Here is a 20,593-nt window from a genome sequence, read left to right on the forward strand (position 1 = left end):
AATTCTGAGTACTTTGCCAGGACATAATACATTTTATCTGCTCTCTTGCATATAGGGAGAATAGAAGCTGGAGCATGCCAGATGATCTCCCTGGCTTCGTGGATAGGCAAAGCTATTCAGGCAGATGAGGGTGAATGGAGGATATTGAGCAGCTTATGATGAGGCTCCAGGAGTCAACAACTCTCTTGACTAAATCCTAGACGTGCTTAAAATCATCTATCAAGGATGGAGGAGGAGGCATGACAGCTTCACCAATAGATGAAGAGAAGATGTTGGCTATAGGAAAGACCTCTTCATTGGCTCCACAGGATTCCTCTTGAGGGTCACGTCTCCTGGAGGGAGCAGAAGATGTAGGTTGTCCCTCTCTGTGATGACTGGTGCTTGATGCTCTGGAAAATTGTCGATATGTCATTCAAGAGTCCCAATATGACCAAGGAGGAGGGGCATAAGGCATAGGAAGAGGCACCCAACGGTACTCATACCAGTGAGGTGTTGGTAGCAATTTGTGGGCCATGAATAGCTGCAGCTTCACCAGAGGCTTCTGGAAAGGGGCCACTATAGGAATGAGGGGGAGAATGCTGAATTGACACATGAGATACTGAGGCAAGTTCTTAATCAAAATCCTTTCCCTCAAGCTCACTCTGGAATGATGGAGCACCTGGAGAGATCTGAGATTAAACGATCGGTACCAGGCAAACTTCAGGTGATCTCAATGCCCTTGGATTCCAATAGCATATCTGCGCCAAGCAGTGGGGAATCGGGTGTCTCAGATACAGCCAGGTACCAGGGAAAATGGATCTCCTGCCGTACCGAGCCTGTAGTCTGCACCAAGGTGATCGTGGCAGAGGGCACTGATGGTACTGTAGGTCTTGGGCGTTCAGAGGGAAGCGCGGTCTCTCACGGTATCATAGGTCTTGTGCTCTCTGAGGTAAGCATGGTCAGAGCCTGAGTGGGCTTCTTCAGTACCAAGGAAGCAGAGGAAGAACTCTTCTTGCCACCTTGGTCCGTTTATAGTACCAATGATTTCTCCAGGCCCAAGGTTTTGCCATCTTTCAGTCTAGCCATGCCCTAGGTACCTGATTAGAGTGCCAATGGCACTGGAGAAGCTGAAGATACCAAAGACCTCAGCTTTTTGGAGGTAGATTCTCTACAGGATGAGCCAGGGCACATTCTTTTAAGGGCTTATGAGAGGAGTCCTGTGTCTTCCTCTTAAATGCACTGGAGGTGTGGAGCTCTGACATCACAGAGGCAGAAGACTTGCTCAGAGACTGGCGTCTTGGGGGTTAGAAGCTGGGCGTAGAGCGCTCTCCATCATGAGAAGATGAAGCTTTATCTCTGTTTTTTCTGGCTCTTTATTTTAGTGCCAGACAAAAGTTGCAATTCCGGGCAATGTGCGATTCCCTGAGGCAACAGATGCTTCAGGACTACCCATCACTGACTGGGATCATCTCCCAGCATGACAGAGAACATCTGAAACAAAACCTCGCAGTAAAGAAGAACTACAAACTAACTAGTATCTACCTATCTAATACAATACGAATGAAAAGAAAAAAATTTAAGAAGCTATACTATTACTATTAACTAATGAAACTAATACTAATACTACGACTAACTATTAATAAGAAAAGAGGATAAAGTTGAGGAAATCTCAGTGGAACAACTGCCAGAGCTCTGCTCAGGCTGAGGCTGTTGAGAAGGAACTGAGGGTGGTTCACCCATTCAGCACTATATAACAATGTCACAGGGCACAAGACTAACATGCATGTGTGGGCTGAATGGACGCTGCTATGAGAAATCTCCAAACAAAAGCACAGGGGTTACTAGCGCATCTAAAGTGGAGCACCCACTTTTCTTCTTGAAGAAGAAAGCTAACATATGTGCTACCCATGGAATATGTACCCCTGGGCCCTGGACAGCCTCCTAAATCCTCCTTCTCCTCCATACAGTGAAATGCTTTTGACACAAGGGGGACCTCTGGACCTGAGGAAGATGGGGAAAGATTTGTCCCTATGGCCATACATTTACGAGAGGGAGGATTATTCCCTGTCTTGACTGGATCTCATTCCTTCTGCCCTGAAGAGGAAGTGATCTTCCTTTGAGGCACCATTGCCCTTGCCTCAGACCCTGCAGAGCACTGCCCATCAAGGTGGGGCAGGGATAGATTCTGAACACAGCATAATTTCATAAGTCTCCTTTGATATATAAGGGGCCAAGTATTCTGCCATCAATTATACTATATAACCTAATCTAAGTCACACTGACAGTCATGACTTTATTACACATGTACAACTGTATTGAGTACTGTGACTGTTTACTATTAAACAGTAAAGTTCAGCACGGATTGAAATAATAAAAGAAAAATATGGATGAACTTGCTTTCAAATTTGACAGCCTATGTATTTATTTATATTTTCACTAGAAGAACAGTATCTGTCAACTTAATTCCCTTCTTTTTGACTCCAATGAAAAGTGATTTTTACAAATTACTACCCGTTTTAGAAAATTAAGCCCATAAGTGAAAATATTTAAAAACCTGAGTTGCTCAATATATTTAAAAGTGGTGAAAATATTGCATATTGATTAGGTGAAAGATACTGTAAATCTAGAAACGACTATTTAATTTTAGCAGAAAAGATCAACAAAATTAGACTGCCTGCCGATGCACCTCTGTGGCTCTTCCATTTAATCAAATATTTAACTTACAGCAAAAGAAAAAACAAAGAAGGCAAAACAAGCTTATGAAACGGAAAGAAGAAAATTGTCTTAGCTTGAGGTAAGTTGATAGTAAAGGGTTATGATGTTTATCACTGTAGTAATTGCTGTGGAAAAATTAAAATGACGCATACAGCATTATACGGCTTTTTACAACATCCTCATTATTAAAGTAACATTTTTGTCATGATATGAAAGTATACACTAGTTTTATAATAGCATTTGAAAGCTGTAATTAAAATGTCTTCACATTACATCTGACTCAAAATGGAGATGAACTTAAAAAAACCCCAAACGTCACTTATGGCAGGAATTCAGGTGCCTGCTCCGCACACATTCCAAAAGCAAAAATGCAATGTTAGGTAGACACTAGTTGGCACATTGTCATGGATATGGTAAATATACAGATGTGTATGGAAACCAAACACAGCCATGTAACTCATGACTGCCAAAAGAAGAGACACCCTTGGACTGGTTGTTAGGGTAGGAACCAGAGCCTGAGAAGGGGACTATGCCTAAGCTAGTCAGAGTGACCCAGAAGTATTTCGTTAATTCCTTGAAGTTCCATGGGGATAAACTATCCCAGAGAAGACTCTGGCTAGCAAAACAGATCTAAATACCTCTTTCAGGACCATTAGATGGATTGCAAACAATTCCTGTCTCCTAGGTCCTGAGACTCAAACTTGGCCTCATGAGCAAGACAGCCACACTAGAGGTTGGATTTGGAAACACATGAGCAAAGGAAAATACCTTTTTTTTGATCTTTAGGATAACATGCCCAGTAAGTAAAATGAAAAAGTAATAAGTAAGTATGAGCTCACAGGATAATGCTGCCCAATGTAGTCTGAGACAGAATGCATAGAGGGCCCAGAGATTATAAAAGCATGTGTGACCTGCAGATCCAGTTGGACCAAAACAGTGACTACCATTTCATTACCGCTATTTCAGTATTTCTCATGATGAGGTGGGGGCAGATCCACTGCCGGCCTTAGGGAAAATGGCACCCTGGGAGAGCTTGCATTTTGGCACGTCTGGCCCCTGTGGGCAACCCCCCCATTGCCCTAGCCCCCGGGGGCTCCTCACCCCCATCATCCTTTGCCCCCATAGGCTCCCCAGACTCCCCACCCTCTATCACCTCTGGGCCGCACTGCCTCCCTCACGTGCTGAATATGTATTAAAAGAGGTGTCAGAGCACAGTCCTGACACAAATTAAGCACTGGCTGGGCAGTCAGATAGGGGTTGCTGGCTGGGAGCCGAGGTCTCTAAAGGCAACACCTCTGCCAGCAGAAGTGCACAAGTAAGGATAGCATAGTATATGGTGTATTGCTACCCTTACTTCTGTGCTGCTGCTGTGGCTCGTGGTGCCTGGTGCTCAGCCTGTGGCTCAAGGTGGGCTCTATGCTGTCAAACAGGGGCTGCATCTTGCCAGAGCCCACGGCCCTCCCGCAGCCCTCTGGACGCTCCTGACTCGCTAGGCATGCCATTTCAGATGGGGTGGGGGGGAGGGAATTTGAACCATGATTCCAGGGGCCACTTAGGCATCTGAAAACTCTAGGGTATTTTTGTAGATAACTTAGGAATTAGCTGACAGGAGCACTGTATCTAATTCCTGTATAAAGAAAGAAAAAATATATACAAACACCAATTAAAGCCATATTTTAAATGTATATGTAAATTTTGAGCAATCAGGAGATATTACAACAAGATATTCCCAATCCCAAACCCTGAGGTATCAGTTTTGGAGTTTTAACATAGTGTATAAAGTATCAAACTTATGTTTCTGATATCTATCTTTGGTAGAGATAAATAAAAATAAATAAAATCTGCTTAAAATCTGTTTACTTTCTCTAACAGACACACACACAGTTACTGCCATTATCTACTCTATTTTAGTTAACTGTTTTTCACTCTACTAAAAATGTATTTACTTAATTTTAATATATGCAATTAAGGGTTTTTTTTCTCTTTTATGAAGAACAGGAATTTATTTTTATTTTTCTAATTATTTTGACATTTATATTTACTGATCACAATCATGTATGTGACTCACTAACATTTGACACCATCATTACTATGAGTATCATACTTGGAACTGCATTTATTTTTGTAAGAATATTAAGTTATTTTACAGGTATAACTAAAAATACAATGAGCAACCTTCATCTGCACAGTGTCTAAAGTTGTATTTAGCTAATTTTTTTAAACTGGTACTGCTAAGGTGAGTACAAGCTAAATTTACATTGTAGAAGGATACTAGTATTTGATTGTACCATTTTAAATAATGAATGACAAGCACAATATGGTAATAAAAGTAATAATGATAATTACATCAGCCAGGACAGGTTAGGCATTTTAGAGCTCACTACTGAAAGAATAAAATTTAAGCATAAGTGAGAAATACAATTATGAAATGCACACACCAGTCAAAAAACTAAAATAACAGTATTGTAATCCTTAACGAACTTTGAAAGAATAAAATTACAATGAATATATGTGCATTGCGCATTTTGACAGGAAGTACCAAGAAGTAATAACAATAATAATAATAATACAAGTGGGTTGGGGGGGAGAGTGTGTTGGGGAAGTGTGAGAGTATGTGTGTGTGTTGGGGGAAGTGTGTGTGACAGCGCACTGTCTCTTCAAGCAGAGAACTCACTAGCCTGAAAGCTTATTCAAGCAGCAGCTTCCATGCTTAACCCAGAGGCAGCAGCACAGACAGGCTCCTTGTCCCACACACCAGCTCAACGGAAACTGGGTACATGGGTAGCGGGACACCCTGACATTTGCCCCACCCCACTCTGCACAGCAGCCAGGAGGCTCCTGGTCCCGAGCTGCTTGGCCAAGGCAGAGGGAGGGGACACAGGAGCAACAGTGGCTGCAGGCAGCAGCAGAGGAGGAGGGGCACCTCTGCTCCAGAGGCACCCCCCTGCATATGCTGGCCAATCCCACCCACCCCTAAGGCCAGCCCTGGGTTGATCTCAAAAGACACACTGTGAGACAGAGGCCCACTGGTGCCAGTTGGCAAAGTGTTCACAGTTCTTTACAAGGAACTCCTGACTCAGACCTAACTTACTACACCTAATACACTGCTTTCATGGTATTTATCCATGAAAGGTAGTATATGAGGCCTCTATAGAAAGCTTGTAACTTATCAAGTCATAATCATTATGAGATGTGTATGCTGGTAATATTTAAGGAATAACATAACTATATTGAAAATTATGCCTTATGGTCAAAGTAAAAGTCAGTCACTAGGCAATCTTTTGTCTTGGTGATGGCCCATTCACATTCTGTGAACAAAGAATGATTCAATATATCGCAGGGTGGACAAAGACACTCTGCATCCACTCACTGAGGAGAAGGGGTATTTCATGACAGGTTGGATCCAGCCAGCTCTGCAACATGCTGAACTTTTGGAGGGCAGGGAAGAGCCTGCTTTATTAGATAGGAAAGGTAACTACTACTAAGAGTAGGGCCTAGTGTAGGGGTCCTCAAACTGGGGGTTGGAACCCCTCAGGGGGTCGGAACCCCTCAGGGGGTCGGGAGGTTATTACATGGGAGGGTCGCAAGCTGTTAGCCTCCATCCTAAACCCCGCTTTGCCTCCAGCATTTATAATGGTGTTAAATATATAAAAAAGTGTTTTAATGTATAAGGGGGTCGCACTCAGAGGCTTGCTATGTGAAAGGGGTCACCAGTACAAAAGTTTGAGAACCACTGGCCTAGTGTGTGTGTGTTATGATTTTGTTTTGCATTGTGTGACAAAGTCAAACCAGACAGCTGTACGAGAGTGCTGGAAGGCAGGTATACTATCCCTAGAATGGTAAAGTTCCTTTTCCCCATGAGCTGAAATGTTACCTCAGGTAAACTATGGACACCTAAGTCTAAATAAGGGCTTCCTGTGACCTTTAAAAACCCCTTTTCTGGTGCGAGAGAGGGAGGAGAGATGGAAGACAAGATGCATCAGGACAAAAGGCTTCTCCTGAGTGGAAGGCTGCTCTCCTCCATATATGGGAAGCAATCACCCTAATGGACTGTTTGGAGAAGGACTGGCTCACAGTGGCCATCATAATAAGGCAACACCCCAAAAAAGGAGGAGGGAAAGGTATTCCCTTTTTTGTGTTATGAACTTTTCTTTTTGTTTGGCTGAAAAGTACTCCTTAGGCCTACCCTAAGGCTTACCTTGTAAATATGGAAGCAGAAAAATTCTCCAGAGTTGGTCTAATTTACTCCAAGCTCCCCCACTGCCAAAGGGAGAAATGCCATACCCAGCAAGGTGAAGGAGGTGCCTTTGCAAAACTGTAACTATTTGTTTCCATCACTCTCTCTTCTTTTTAGTGGAATCTCTATTCTCTCCTAAATAAACCTTCTTTTGTTTTATTATAAATGCTCTCAAGTGCTGTGCATTATCCAGAAGTGGTGATTTAAGGTAGTGGTTCTCAATCAGCGATATGTGTACCCCTGGAGTTACACAAAGGTCTTCCGGGGGTACATCAACTCACATGTGCCAAGTTTTACAACAAGCTACATAAAAAGCACTAGCAAAGCCAGTACAAACTAAAATTTCATGACAAGACAATGACTTGTTTAGACTGCTGTATATACTATACACTAAAATGTAAGTACATTATTTATATTCCAGTTGAAGTATTTTATAATTATATGGTAAAAATGAGAAAGTAATAGTGTGCTGTGACACTTTTGTATTTTTATGTCTGATTTTGTAAGCAAGTAGTTTTTAAGTGAGGTGTAACTTGGGGGTACTGTGATGGGGTAGCCGCCCCACACTGGCCTGTCAGGGGTTAAGAGAGCCCTACGGCAGCTGTGCAAAAGGCAGCTAATACGAAAGGGGCTGCGAGGAGCAGCCAATCACAGCCAGGCAGGCCAATATAAAAAGAGCTGCAGGGCAGAGCAAATTCAGTTGCTCCCTGGCGCTCGAGGAGGGAGGACCGGCTGCTTTGCAGGAGGAGGAAAGCTAGCATTTTGGACAGAGCAGTGCTGGGCAGAATGAGGGGAGTGAGAGCGAGCTGACTGCTAAGACGATAAGCTGAGGCACTGAGATAAGAGTGGAGAAGGTGCTGGGGCTGCAGGGAAATGGCCCTGGGAAGTAGACTGAGAGGTTGGAGGCTACACAGCACATGGCTGCCATCTACAGGGTCCCTGGCTGGTACCTGGAGTAGTGGGCGGGCCCGGGTCCCCCTCACTCCCACCTGCCACTGGACCGTTGGACTGTGGTACATTACCCCGGAAGGGGGGAGCACAGTGTGTGGCACAGTCAGAGGGCTGTGTCCTGAAGAGGAGGCCACAGTCCTTGGAGCAACACGGGTCCAGGACTAGAAGTGATGGTGGACGAGACACCACCGAGAGTCAGCGTACTGACTTGTGGAGCTGATCTGTAAGATGACCAGCAGGAGGTGCTAGTGTGGTGAGTCGCACCCCATCACAGATACGCAAGACATATCAGATACCTGAAAGGGGTACAGTAGTCTGGAAAGGTTGAGAGCCACTAGTAAATAGGGATACACTGTTCATTTGGGAGCAGAGATCTGGGAGATCTGTGAATAGCCAGTGTCAGGGGCTGGATGTCACAGGGGAATGCTTCAAGGGGACTCAGGAACTGGGCTGCACCTATTAACCTGCAAGGTAAAGACAAGGCTGGTATAGCCTGAAGGAGAGTGCTTGAGGGGCTGACAGGCTGGTGGCATTAGAGAGCTAACACCCAGCTATCATACACAAGACTCCCTCACAGTAGAAGCAACGAGCACAGTAAGGGTCTAGCATATGGGCTCAACAGCCTGAAGCAGAGACCCTAGGAGCAGCCATGGTTAGGGAAAAGGTTAAGCTGAACTATACTGTTGATAATTTCTTTGTTAACAATGTCAAACTGCAGAAAGGGTTGTGCGGACTTTATTTTAAAGTAGATTGGAAAAGACTTAAAAGCTCAACAGAAGTTTTCAATTATTTAAGAAAAACAATAATTATCAATTAAGAACCCTATAAGTAACAGGATGCATGCCTAGGATAAGCATGCGGTCTTTGGGTTCTGATTTTTACCACTGATTCATTCTCCAAAGAAATTAATTTGACAACGCGGATTCTTGATTCCATCCTATCACATCTCACTGTACATATAGGAAGAAACTTGTTAAAAAACTGTATGTGCTATAGAAAAAACATTAGGTTGTATAAATATTTAAACAGAATTTCTGTAATACTAGACAGGTTAAAAAGGTGAATGTACTAAAGAATTCACACAAGTTTACCATTAAATTGCAATGAAGTGCAAAAATTAATAAGATATCCATGGTAAAGAGAGTGACTGCATACTTTTATAGCTATTTCTATACCTTTGATAACATACTTAGGACCCATCTTCACTACGTATACAACCAAGTTGGGGCACCCAGTTACCTAGATTTCTAACTTAATTACTCTACAAATTTAGCAGTGTAGTAGATAAGACTGTAACTGTGTTTTGGAATTAGGTCAAATCTTTGGATATGTCCAAAGTCCCTGAAATTGAGGTACAACCCTATGGTCATCTGAATGCATCTTGATAGTAGTTGCATATGCATCTCAATACTTGTAATTCTAATTTTAATAAACTCTAGATTGAGAATATTTTTCAATTTTCCCCATTATTACAGACTTTTTAAAAGTTCCAAAGAAAAGGGTTGGGATATATCCTATAAAATAAAAATTAAATATAAATAAAATTTCTATACTTTTACCATTCTACAATCTGCAGTAGCACTTACAAATCATCAGAATACTATGATCGTATATAGAAAGCAGTGTACATATACAACAGAAAAGTACTTATTATTTTTATTGTGTAAAATATGCTAAAAACCCCATTTATCTTCTAAAATGCATTCAAAAACATATCTATAAAATGTTCTTACAAAAATATGCCTATGGATTAAGTACTGATATTTTTTTTAAATGAAAGCAATAGATATTGTAATAGATATAGAATGGTAATTACAAAGTCTACTTACCCTAACCTTCTCTTCTAATCTTCCTAAGCGTACATTCCCTTCTATTATTTTGTTCAGAACTCCATGCTTCTCACTTTCCAAGCATTTGGCCTGCAAATATAATAGGTAGATGAATGTAGGTTTTGTATTCTGATACGTGTAAGAAAAGGAAAAAGAGCAGAACAGAGTGCTGTTTTGCCATCATGACAGCATTTTTTTTTCGTATGAATGGTTCTTACTATACAAGTCTATTATATACCTAACTTGAAAATGTCTTGCTGCAAAAGGGAGCTTGTCTCTCAAAGCCTACAGCTGCAGTTTTTGGAGAGAGAAGAGGTAGACCTAAGATGCTGATAAAATGGGCAATGTTCTACAAAGAGATAGAATTACACAAAAGGGACTTCTTTGAATATATTCTCCTTCCTTGTATTACCTTACACTGAGGCTGTCAAAGTACATTGCAAATATGAGTCATTTCTCATTACTTCTTTATATGGGAGGTATCTGTAAATATTATTTCCCTTTGTTGCATGCTCCACAAGCATTTCCATGCTATCCCCCATATGGTCTGCTATGCTTGTAATGCCCTATTGAAACTTATTCACCAAGCCACTTTCCGTGCCACATGTAAATCTCTCTTACAGACCTATTTCTATCAAGACTACTGAAAGCAAAAAAGAAAGGTAACCAATCAATAATAATTAAAAGGGGACAGAACCAAACTATCAAGATGCATACGTGCCTCATTGTTACCCTGTCCTTCCCTTCCCTCTTGGCCTGTTTCTGACCTGCACTTGTGCAGAGTCATGTTAAATCAGGATTGGACAGTTTCTAGGCAGTGATTGAATCTCTTTGTGTCAATCTTTATGCCTTTTCTGAGTCTTGAGAAATAAGACTAAGTTTCATTTACAACTATTGACAATAATATGTCAAGTTTCTACACCACCTTTTAAAAAGATTTCTACAAACAAATCAATAAGTGAAATGTATCTTATTTTTCAAAGTGCCATTTCTCAGAAGTGTCATGACTAATTAACCTCAAAATTCACCTCCTTACACCCTCCCCAAATTCTCTTCTGTTTAGAGATCAGATTTATGGGATTCCAGGTAAAAGGATATTTTTTTATGGAGGCTGGGGGCAAAATCAGGCTGATATAATTGGAAAAAACAGTTAGAACCTTGATTATGGAATCACTACCCTTCCTTCAGGATACCTCTTCAGAGCTAGTCACACTAAATAGACTATACTGCTATCATAATATTCATATATAGAGTACACACAAAAAAAGGTAGGAAAATGTGTTTTATTCAGTAGATGAAGGTTACTCACCTATAACCAGAGTGCTATGAGATGACCTCTGCACATTCACACTCTTAGGTTCCTTCCAACCCTTCACATCCTCAGAGTGAGGACAAGAGCAGGAATGTGCACAGGCCATGCAAAGAGGAATCTATTTTTAAAAAGATACTGGGCAAGATCCTCAGCTGATGTAAACTGGCACTGCTCTACTAAAATCACTTTTTATAAAATCGTTTTAGACTGAGACCTATATAGAGCAAGTATTTACCTCAGTTTTTACACCCTCTGAAAAACAGATTTCCAATAAAAATAGTGACACATTTTTAACTCTTGTGGCACCAACCACACTCCAGAATTCAGTGAAAATAACTAATTATGGCAGTAATTCATTATTGCTCTGTGAATTAAAAAAAATCTCAGTTCATTGACTTCAAAGGGATTACTTGCTTTCACACTCCTATTTCATCCTGAGGGGAGTCTAGATGTCAGTGAACTGAGTTTGTAGTCATATGTAATGTAAAGGCCTCCTGTAATATTTCAGTCTTAATATTTATGCAAACTACTGAAATAAATTAATAATATATGAGAAAAGCAGGAGATGCAGAAAAACTACTCCTTAGCACTCTACTAAAACTATATTTGTAGTGATTGGGCTTGATTCAGGCAGGATGTGGGCCAGCTTCTGCTAGTACAGATCTGGGGCCCAGTCCCCCAAGAGGGCTGTCCAGTTGCATAAAGGGTACATAACTTCTGCTACCTTGTGAAATAAAAATCAGTCAGTATGGCCCTTTAAATCAGGGGTTCTCAAACTGGGCATTGGGGCCCCTCAAGGCTATTAAATGGGCAATCGCAAGCTGTCAGCCTCCATCCCAAACCCCGCTCTGCCGCCAGCATTCATAATGGTGTTAAATATATAAAAACATGTTTTTAATTTATAACGGGGGAGGAGGTTGCACTCAGAGGCCTGCTATGTGAAAGGGGTCACCAGTAAAAAAAAAAGTTTGAGAACTACTGCTCTAAATGGTCAGTGTTGGTTGGAAAACATTTCAGACTCCTGACTGACATTTTGAACTGCTTGAACTGAAAAGAGCCCTTGAAATAGCAGGAGGTCAGTTTTGAAGTACAGAGATGCACGGGGAAACTTATGCATTGCCTTCGTACTATATACTTGGCTCATTTCACTGTTATGAATCCATCACTTTTGTAAACACTAAGTTCACTCACAGATGTAAGAGAAAACAAAAAATTGAACAGACTGCAAACACTGAAAAGATCTTAAACCCCTTAAGAAGATAAACTCTTGAATCCACTGACAGTATTCAAAAGAGAAATAACTGGGTTAGAATTAGTGGTGCTTGACTACATGTGAAGTATACGCATCACTCCTGTCTATTCCACAGAAAGAGCTCCCTTCACAGAAAATCAAAACTCACCAGCATCACAAAAATATGAGCTTTGTGCTCAGTCACTGAATGACATTTTGACTTACTATGCAGCACCTGCATAATAAAATAGAGGAATGATTTTTGAACGCTGCTAACACTGGATTATAGTTTACCACTACTACCCATAAAAAACTGTTTTAAATAATTTGTTACTACCCTTTTATGCTGCAATTTGATTTTTGTTTATCAGAATACTGGTTCTGATCCTACAAACAATAAAGCTAAGTGTGTGTGTGTACTTACAGGATTGGGGCCTTCGGGCAAATGCTGGGGGGGCACTGTTTTCCCTTAGATCCCTCTGCACATTAATCTCTTCCTTTCTACTTGTGGGAATGGGACAAGCTTGTGGAAATGTAACTCTTTGGACCACTAAACACATACATTCAACCACCGAAGGAAATCTGCAAAACCATTAACACAACCTCCAAACTACATTTGCTTTTCTGTAGCTCCTATTTGGCACTACGGAATCCCACTTCATCAGCATTTCCAGGAGCAACTGCAGGTGGAGGAAGCCTGGGAAGCACAGCTCCAATGGAGCCACACTTTCTGAATCAGAAGTGAAAGCTAGGGATCCCAAAGCATAGAGGCACAGAGTTCTATTATTTCAGGGGGTACTGAATTCAGCAGATAGTGAATCAGCAGGAAAACCCACCTTGTTTGTTCCATGGGTGAGCAAGGAGACCTGTCTGCATAATAGAACAATTTGAGGAGAACTTTGCAAGGGAAAGACAGTTACCTTTTTCGTAACTGGTGTTCTTCGAGATCTGTTACTCATGTATATTCCACAATAGGTGTGCGTGCTCGCCATGTGCACCGGTGCCAGAAGTTTTTCCCCTAGCAGTACCTGTAGGGGGGAGTACCCCCCCCCGCAACCCCTGGAGTGCCACCTGCCTGACACGGTATAAGGGGGGCTGTGCTCCCCTCACCCTCAGTTCTTTCTTGCCAGACAACTCCAACACAGGGGAAGGAGGGTGGGACGTGGAATAGACATGAGCAACACATCTCGAAGAACACCAGTTAGAGGAAAAGGTAACTGACTTTTCTTCTTCGAGTGATTGCTCATGTGTATTCCACAATAGGTGATTCCAAACTATATCTGTTGGAGGTGGGTAGGAGTTCCCAAGTTCCCAAGACGGAGTACCGCCCTGCTGAACCCGGCATCATCCCTGGCCTGGGAGATGATGGGATAGTGCAAGGTGAACGTGTGAACTGAAGACCACGTGGTGGCCCTACAAATGTCCTGGGTGCGGACATGGACCACGAAGGCAGCCGACGAGGCCTGCGCCCGAGTCGAGTGTGCCCTCACAATGGGCGGCAGGGGAACCCCCACCAGCTCATAACAGGAACGGATGCACAAAGTGATCCACTTAGAAAGCTGCTGAGTGGAAATCGGCTGGCCCCTTGCGCGCTCAGCCAAGGCGACAAACAGTTGCGAAGACTTTCTGAACGGCTTGGTCCGCTCGAGGTAGAAAGCCAGAGCTCGCCTCATGTCGAGCGTGTGGAGACGGAGTTCCTCACTAGTCGCGAGGCTTGGGGCAGAAAAATGTCCTGACCCAGGTGGTAGGCAGAGACCACCTTCAGGAAGAAGCGAGATGTGGGCAGAGCTGGACCTTGTCCTTATGAAAAACCATATATGGCAGTTTGGAGGCTAGGGCCCTGAGCTCCAAGACCCGCCTGGCCGACATGATAGCTACCAGGAAGTCCACCTTCCATAAGAGGTTAGACCAGGAACATGTGGCCAGTGGTTCAAATGGGGCCACCGTGAGATGAGCCAGCACCAGATTTAGGTCCCACTGTGGAACCAGGGGCTTGGAATATGGGTAAAGACGGTCCAAACCCTTAAGGAACCAGCCAGTCATAGCACAGGAAAACACAGTGTGCCCTTGCACCAGGGGATGAAAGGCCGATATGGCCGCCAAGCATACCCTGACTGACGAGGGCGCCAGTCCCTGGGCCGTCAGGTGGAGGAAGTAATCAAGGCTAAGCTGGATCGGGGTGGCCGTCAGGGAAACACCCTGGCCTGCCGCCCACCTCAAAAACAGAGACCACTTCGCCATGTAAGAGCGGTGAGTGGAGGGCCGTCTACTTTTGAGGAGGACACGCTGAACCTGTTCTGAGCATGTCCTTTCCTCGCCACCTAGCTGCTGAGCAGCCATGCCATGAGGTCAAGCGTTGCTGGGTTGGGATGGAGGAGGCGACCCTGGTCCTGAGAGAGCAGGTCTGGGCGGAGTGGCAACTGCCATGACGGAGTAACCGCCAGCCCCAAGAGGGTCCCGTACCAGTGTTGACTGTGCCACACCAGGGAAACGAGGAGGACCCTGGCTTTGTCAGTCTTTATTTTCTCCAGGACCTTGCTGATCAGAGGGAACGGGGGAAAGGCATAGAGGAGCTGGCCTGATGAGGACAGGGTAAAGGCATCAGAGATAGCTCCCCTCCCTAGGCCCCCCTGGAGCAGAACCGGGGGCATTGTTGGTTCTGCCTGGTCACAAATAGGTTCACCTGGGGAGTACCCCATCTTTGAAAGAGCTGGTGAGCCACTTCCAGGTGTAGAGACCACTCGTGCTGAGAAGAAAAATTCCTGCTGAAGCGATCCGCCCTGATGTTCCGGCCGCCTGGCAGGTGGAAGGCTTTTAGGTAGATGTTGTGGGCTATACAGAAGTCCCACAGACTGAGGGCTTCGTGGCAAAGGATTGGACCCCACCTTGCCTGTTGATATAGAACATCGAGGCCGTGGTGTCCGTGAGGACCCTGACTACCTTGCTCTCTAGGTGTGAGTGGAAGGCCATACACGCCACTCGCACGGCCCTGAGTTCCTTGACGTTTATATGAAGGGGTAGGTCTTGCAGAGACCACAGGCCTTGCATCTGAAAGTTCCCCACATGGGCCCCCCAACCCAGGTCCGACACGTCGGACACCAGCTCCAACAATGGGGCCCTGTCTCTGAACGGGACACCTTGGAGCATGTTGTTTGAGGCAGACCAGCACCACAGGGAGGTGATCACCGAGTTCAGCACAGTGAGGACTTTGTCCATTCTGTCCATGGCCTTGGAGAACTGCAAAGCCAGCCAGAGCTAGAGGGGCCTCATTCTGATTCCGGCGTGATGGACCACATATGTGCATGCAGACATGTGATCCAGCAGTTGCAAGCAAGCCCTGGCTGTCGTCACCGGGAACCTTGTGACCGAGTCGATGAGCCTTTTCAGGGTCTCGAACTTGTCTGGTGGGGGAGAGAGGCTCTGGCCAACGTTGCATCCAGTAGTGCCCTATAAACTCTGTGTGTTGAACCAGGACAAACGTGGACTTGGCGTTGTTTATCAACAGGCCCAGGGCAGTAAATGTGGACAGGAGGAGCGCCACATCATCCCTCACCTGTGACCGGGTGGTGCCTTTGACTAGCCAGTTGTCCAGATATGGGAATATTTGGACCCCCGGAGATTGAGGTAGGCCGCTACCACCGCCATACACTCTGTAAAGACCCTGGGGGCAGTGGACAGACCAAAAGGTAGGACTATGAATTGGTAGTGACTCTGTCCCACCAGGAAACGGAGGAAGCGTCTGTGCCCCTCGAATATGTGGATGTGGAAGTACGCATCCTGTAGATCGAGGGCAGCGTACCAGTCCCTGGGATCCAGGGAGGGGATGATGGAGGCCAGGGAAACCCATGCGGAACTTGAGTTTCACCATGTAGCTGTTTAGGCCTCGCAGGATAAGGAAATTATCCTTCGGGATAAGGAAATACCAGGAGTAATATTCCTTGCCCAGGAACGACTTGCGCACTGTGTCTGTAGCTCCTAGGTCCAGGAGCCGCCCCACCTCCTGCTCAAGCAGAGCCTCCTGAGCAGAGTCCCCCAGGAGGGACGGGGACAGAGGGCAGTTGGGCAGGGAGGAGGTAAATTGAAGGGTGTAACCTTGGAACCTTGGGAGATGGTGTTGAGGACCCATCAGTCTGAGGTGAGCTGCGACCATTCTGGGAGAAAAGCACACAACCAATTGGAGAAAAGGAGCTCTATTGGGGGAAGGTCCCTGCTGAGAACTGGCAGGGTACCCCCGAGCGTCCCGTCAAAAACACCTTTTGCCCGCCTGCCTGCCCTTAGAAGACCCAGGCTGGGGGGCAGGCTGGGACTGCCGTTGCAAGAGCTTTCTATAGTCCCGCTGCGTTTTGTGGGTGGCCTCATACTTTGGGAGGGCAGCCTGGGTGGGAGCCTGCTGCGGCTTGAACTGGGGTTTTGCCAGAGGGACATAGAGGCCCAAGGTCTGGAGGGCTGTGCGGGAGTCTTTCATGCCATGCAGCCTTGTGTCTGTTTCCTTTGCAAACAGAGCCTTCCTATCGAAAGGGAGATCCTGCATGGAAGACTGAGCTTTGCAGGAGAGCCCAGAGAGCAGAAGCCATCACGCCCATCTCATGGACACCGCTGAGGCCATGGACCGTGCCCGCCGCATCTGAAGCAGCCTGCAGGGATGCCCTTGCGGCTGCTGCCCCTTCCTCCACAAGCACCTAAAACTCGTTATTGCACTCCCAGAGGGAGTCCTCAAACTTGGACTAAACTCGTAGCAACCCAGGAGAGCCTGATGGTTTGCTACTTGTAGTTGAAAGCTTGATGATGAATAAATTTTTGTTCCGAAAGTATCCAACCTCCGAGAGTCTTTGTCCTTGAGGGTCGGGGCTGGTTACCCCTGCCACTCCCTGTGGTTGACCGACTCGACCACCAGGGAGTTGGACGCTGGGTGGGTATACAGATACTCATGTCCCTTCGTGGGTACAAAGTACTTGTACTCTGCCTTTTTAGAGATGGGAGTCAATGAGGCTGGTGTTTGCCACAGGGCATTTGAAATTCAGCAAGGCCACCCTGTCCAGTGCTGAAGGGGATAGCAGATTGAACAGGGAGTCTGAGGGCTCTTCCATCTCCTCAGCCTGGAGGTGGAGGCTCGCTGCCACCCTTTTTAGGAGGTCTTGGTGGGCCCAGTAGGCCTCCTGAGGGATGGAGGGGGTTGGGGCCACAATCAGCTCCTCCGGACGTGGCGAGGCTGGTGCAGTGCTTTGGGTGTTGTCCGGCACCGGAGGATCCACCACCTGGTCGGACTCCAGGCACAGTACCGAGGACACAAGTCCCCCTGACCTTTTTTCTGGCGGTTGAAAGATGGACGCCAACGGTGCTTCCGAGGCCCCAGCCACCGAGCGAGCCCCCACCGGAGGCTGCGCTGGAGGCCATGGTGCCCACTGGTACCGCTGGGCCGACCACGACGCTTGGTGCCATAGCACTTGCTGAGGCACTTGCGGGGCCGGTTGATCGGACTGGCTAGCTTGGCCTGTAGACGGGCAGCTGTAAGGGGAGGCCAGGCTGGCATATGATCTGCTGCTGCCTCTGGACCGTATCGGTGGTGCCGGGATCTACGTCTGCCACAGGACCAAGATCTCGACGCGGAGGAGCGGCACCGACAGTAGTAGATGGTCTGCGAATGGCCTTGACGGGTAGACCCGCGTTGGCGCGACATCGGTGATTGACGCACAGGGCTACAGTGCCTTGGCAGGGACTTGGAACGGGAGTCCGAGCAGGAACAGCATCGACAATTGTGCCGCGACCAACTGCGATATCTCCTGCAAGACAAGGATCTACGTCCGCCATGGTCCCGTCAGTATTTGCTTTGCGAAGATGAGCGGTGCCAGGACTCCCGGTTGGACAGCACCCATCCAGTCTGGCCGGTGTCAAGGGCAATCCACATGGACTGAGCCCTGAACAGTCGCTGGGCGGTGAGCGGTGTCGGGAACGTTCCCTCAACCGAGACAGTTACCAGGCTGGTGGCAACTGCGGTGATCCCAGCAGTGCCTTGCCTCTGAAGCGTGGGGCTGACATTGGCGGAGCTCCGAGCGCCGGCATGGACATGATGTCCCTGGTTGCCTGGAGGGCTTCAGGCGTAGATGGCATCCGGACATCTGGAGAGGCCTGCTCCAAAGGGGCTGAGCTACTCCACTCAATGTGAGTAGGAGGCCTAGAGCCTGATGGGGATTCAGGACTACCTGACATGGGCCTAGCCTCTGTCCCAGACTTCCCTCAGTGCCGATACAAAGAGGGAGTCTTTCTGGTCCTCTTGGCATGCCCCGTGGATGGGGAGCGGTGCCGACTGGATGATGGTGCTGGAGGGTCTCCGCGTACCAACGCTGCGGTGCCAGGTGCCAGTTCGGAGTGGTGTGCAGGGGTCGGGGCCAGCGCCGACTACATCAGGGTGGCCCGGACCCTAATGTCCCTTTCTTTTTTGGTCCGGGGCTTGAAAGACTTGCAGATCTTGCATCTTTTGCTGATATGGGTTTCTCCCAAGCAGCGCAGACAATCCGCGTGCAGGTCACTCCTTGGCATAGAGCACCTACAAGAGCCGCACGACTTAAAGTCTGGGGCGTGGGGCATGCCCCGGCCTGGGCTCAATGACTAACTAAACTAACTGAATTAGCTAACTGACTACAGGTACTACTGAACAAACGAAGAGTTCTGGGGACGAGCTGCAGCAAAGCTGGAGCTGAGCGGTTCCGACACACCTTCACTGGCAGCAAGAAGGAACTCAGGGTGAGGGGAGCACAGCCCCCCTTATACCGTGCCAGGCAGGTGCCGCTCCAGGAGTCGCAGGGGGGTGCCCCCCTCTATGGGTACTGCTAGGGGAAAAACTTCCAGCACCAGTGCACGTGGCGAGCACGCACACCTATTGTGGAATACACGTGAGCAATCACTCGAAGAAGAACCTTTTCCTCTCCCCAAAGGCTCTTCCATGGGAAGGAGCAATAGGGATCAAACAAATATTTATTGATTACGAGAAGATTGTTTTCCTATTAACTGTTTGAATTACTCTCATGTCAAATGTGATAAAACTTCAGAAATTGTTTAGTATGGGCATTTTTCCTGCAACTCAAAGTATGATAAATATCGAAACACTAATTTTTTATGAAAGTGCCTGTAGGACAAAAAAATTGAATTACTGTAACCAAAGTAATATTTGTATGTGTAAATAAAATCTCCTTTAATTTCACACATACAATTCCACTGGCCACTTAAATTAACTATTGTTTAAAAAAAGTTACTGTTTGTTAGAAATATAATAGTATGCTATTTTAGCAACATAAAAGTTTCTATCCAGACTTAGACTCAAATCAAATTTTCTATAGCGAATGTCATTGTCAGTTTTTGCTGCAGGCACGGAATTGTTCTTTAATTGTAACTGTAACTTTAATTCTTCAATTTATTAAGAAAATAAATTTCCAATGCTTGTTGTTAAAATGTCAGCAGAACTTACAAGTGACCCAAAACGGGGCGGGGAATGACAGTTATGTGCATTTCATTATGTAGGAAGAGGTGTGGAAGGTTGCAAAGGGCTCTAGCAACTGTGAGAAGGCATCTTGAGAACTACCAGAGGAAGTAGTATCAAGCAACTGATCATCTGCCCTAAGGCCGCTCTCATGTAGGACTCCACCTTGTGACCTCATATTGTTTAATGTCTATAGCTGGGGTCCTGTCACCAAGAATACTTTAACCCCAGTGCCCAGTAATCTAAGAAGGGGCCTTTCCGGGCACTTTGTCCGTGTAGAGTTGTAGTTGTCTTGAAGGGTTGTGGAATGTGAGACAGTCTCGGGGGGACAACAACGACTGTTACTGACCTTTTGTAACTGTTGTTCTTTGAAATGTGGTGTTCATATCCATTCTATGCTAGGTGTGCGTTCACCGTGTGCACTGTTGCCCGAGATTTTTCCCTTAGTGGTATCCACTGGGCTGGCTGTAGTGCCCTCTGAAGTCATGCGCATATTCACTGGTATAAGGGGTGCTGCCGGCCCCGCACCCTCTCAGTTCCTTCTTGCCGGTAGCTCCGACAGAAGAGTAGGAGGGTGGGTGGATGAAATGGACATGAGCCACATGTCTAAGAACAAAAGTTACAAAAGGTTTGTAACCATTTTTTCTTCGAGTGCTTGCTCACGTCCATTCCATGCTAGGGGATTCATAAGCAGAACTCCAGGAGGTGGGCTCGAAGTTCATTGATGTGCTGCCTGCAACACTGCTCTTCCGAAACTGGCACTGTCACAGGCCTGTGGGGTGATGGTGTAGTGGGACGCAAAAGTATGAACTGACTACCAGGCTGAGGCTCTGCAGATGTCCCATATTGTTACCTGCACAAGGAA

At 46.0% G+C, this 20,593-nt stretch overlaps 1 protein-coding gene across 2 annotated transcripts in view; it reads right to left on the reverse strand.

Annotated features, from left to right (window-relative positions):
- Positions 1 to 20,593, reverse strand: part of CEP89 (centrosomal protein 89) — a 137,026-nt gene that overhangs the window by 35,072 nt on the left and 81,361 nt on the right. For both annotated transcript variants that reach the window (XM_077830940.1, XM_077830941.1), the window contains one exon: positions 9,712 to 9,801. In XM_077830940.1, the coding sequence (XP_077687066.1) occupies positions 9,712 to 9,801 (90 nt within the window). The remainder of the gene's footprint in view (positions 1 to 9,711; positions 9,802 to 20,593) is intronic.

The sequence above is a fragment of the Eretmochelys imbricata genome, chromosome 12 (assembly GCF_965152235.1).
Source record: "Eretmochelys imbricata isolate rEreImb1 chromosome 12, rEreImb1.hap1, whole genome shotgun sequence".
NCBI classification, from domain to species: Eukaryota; Metazoa; Chordata; order Testudines; family Cheloniidae; genus Eretmochelys; species Eretmochelys imbricata.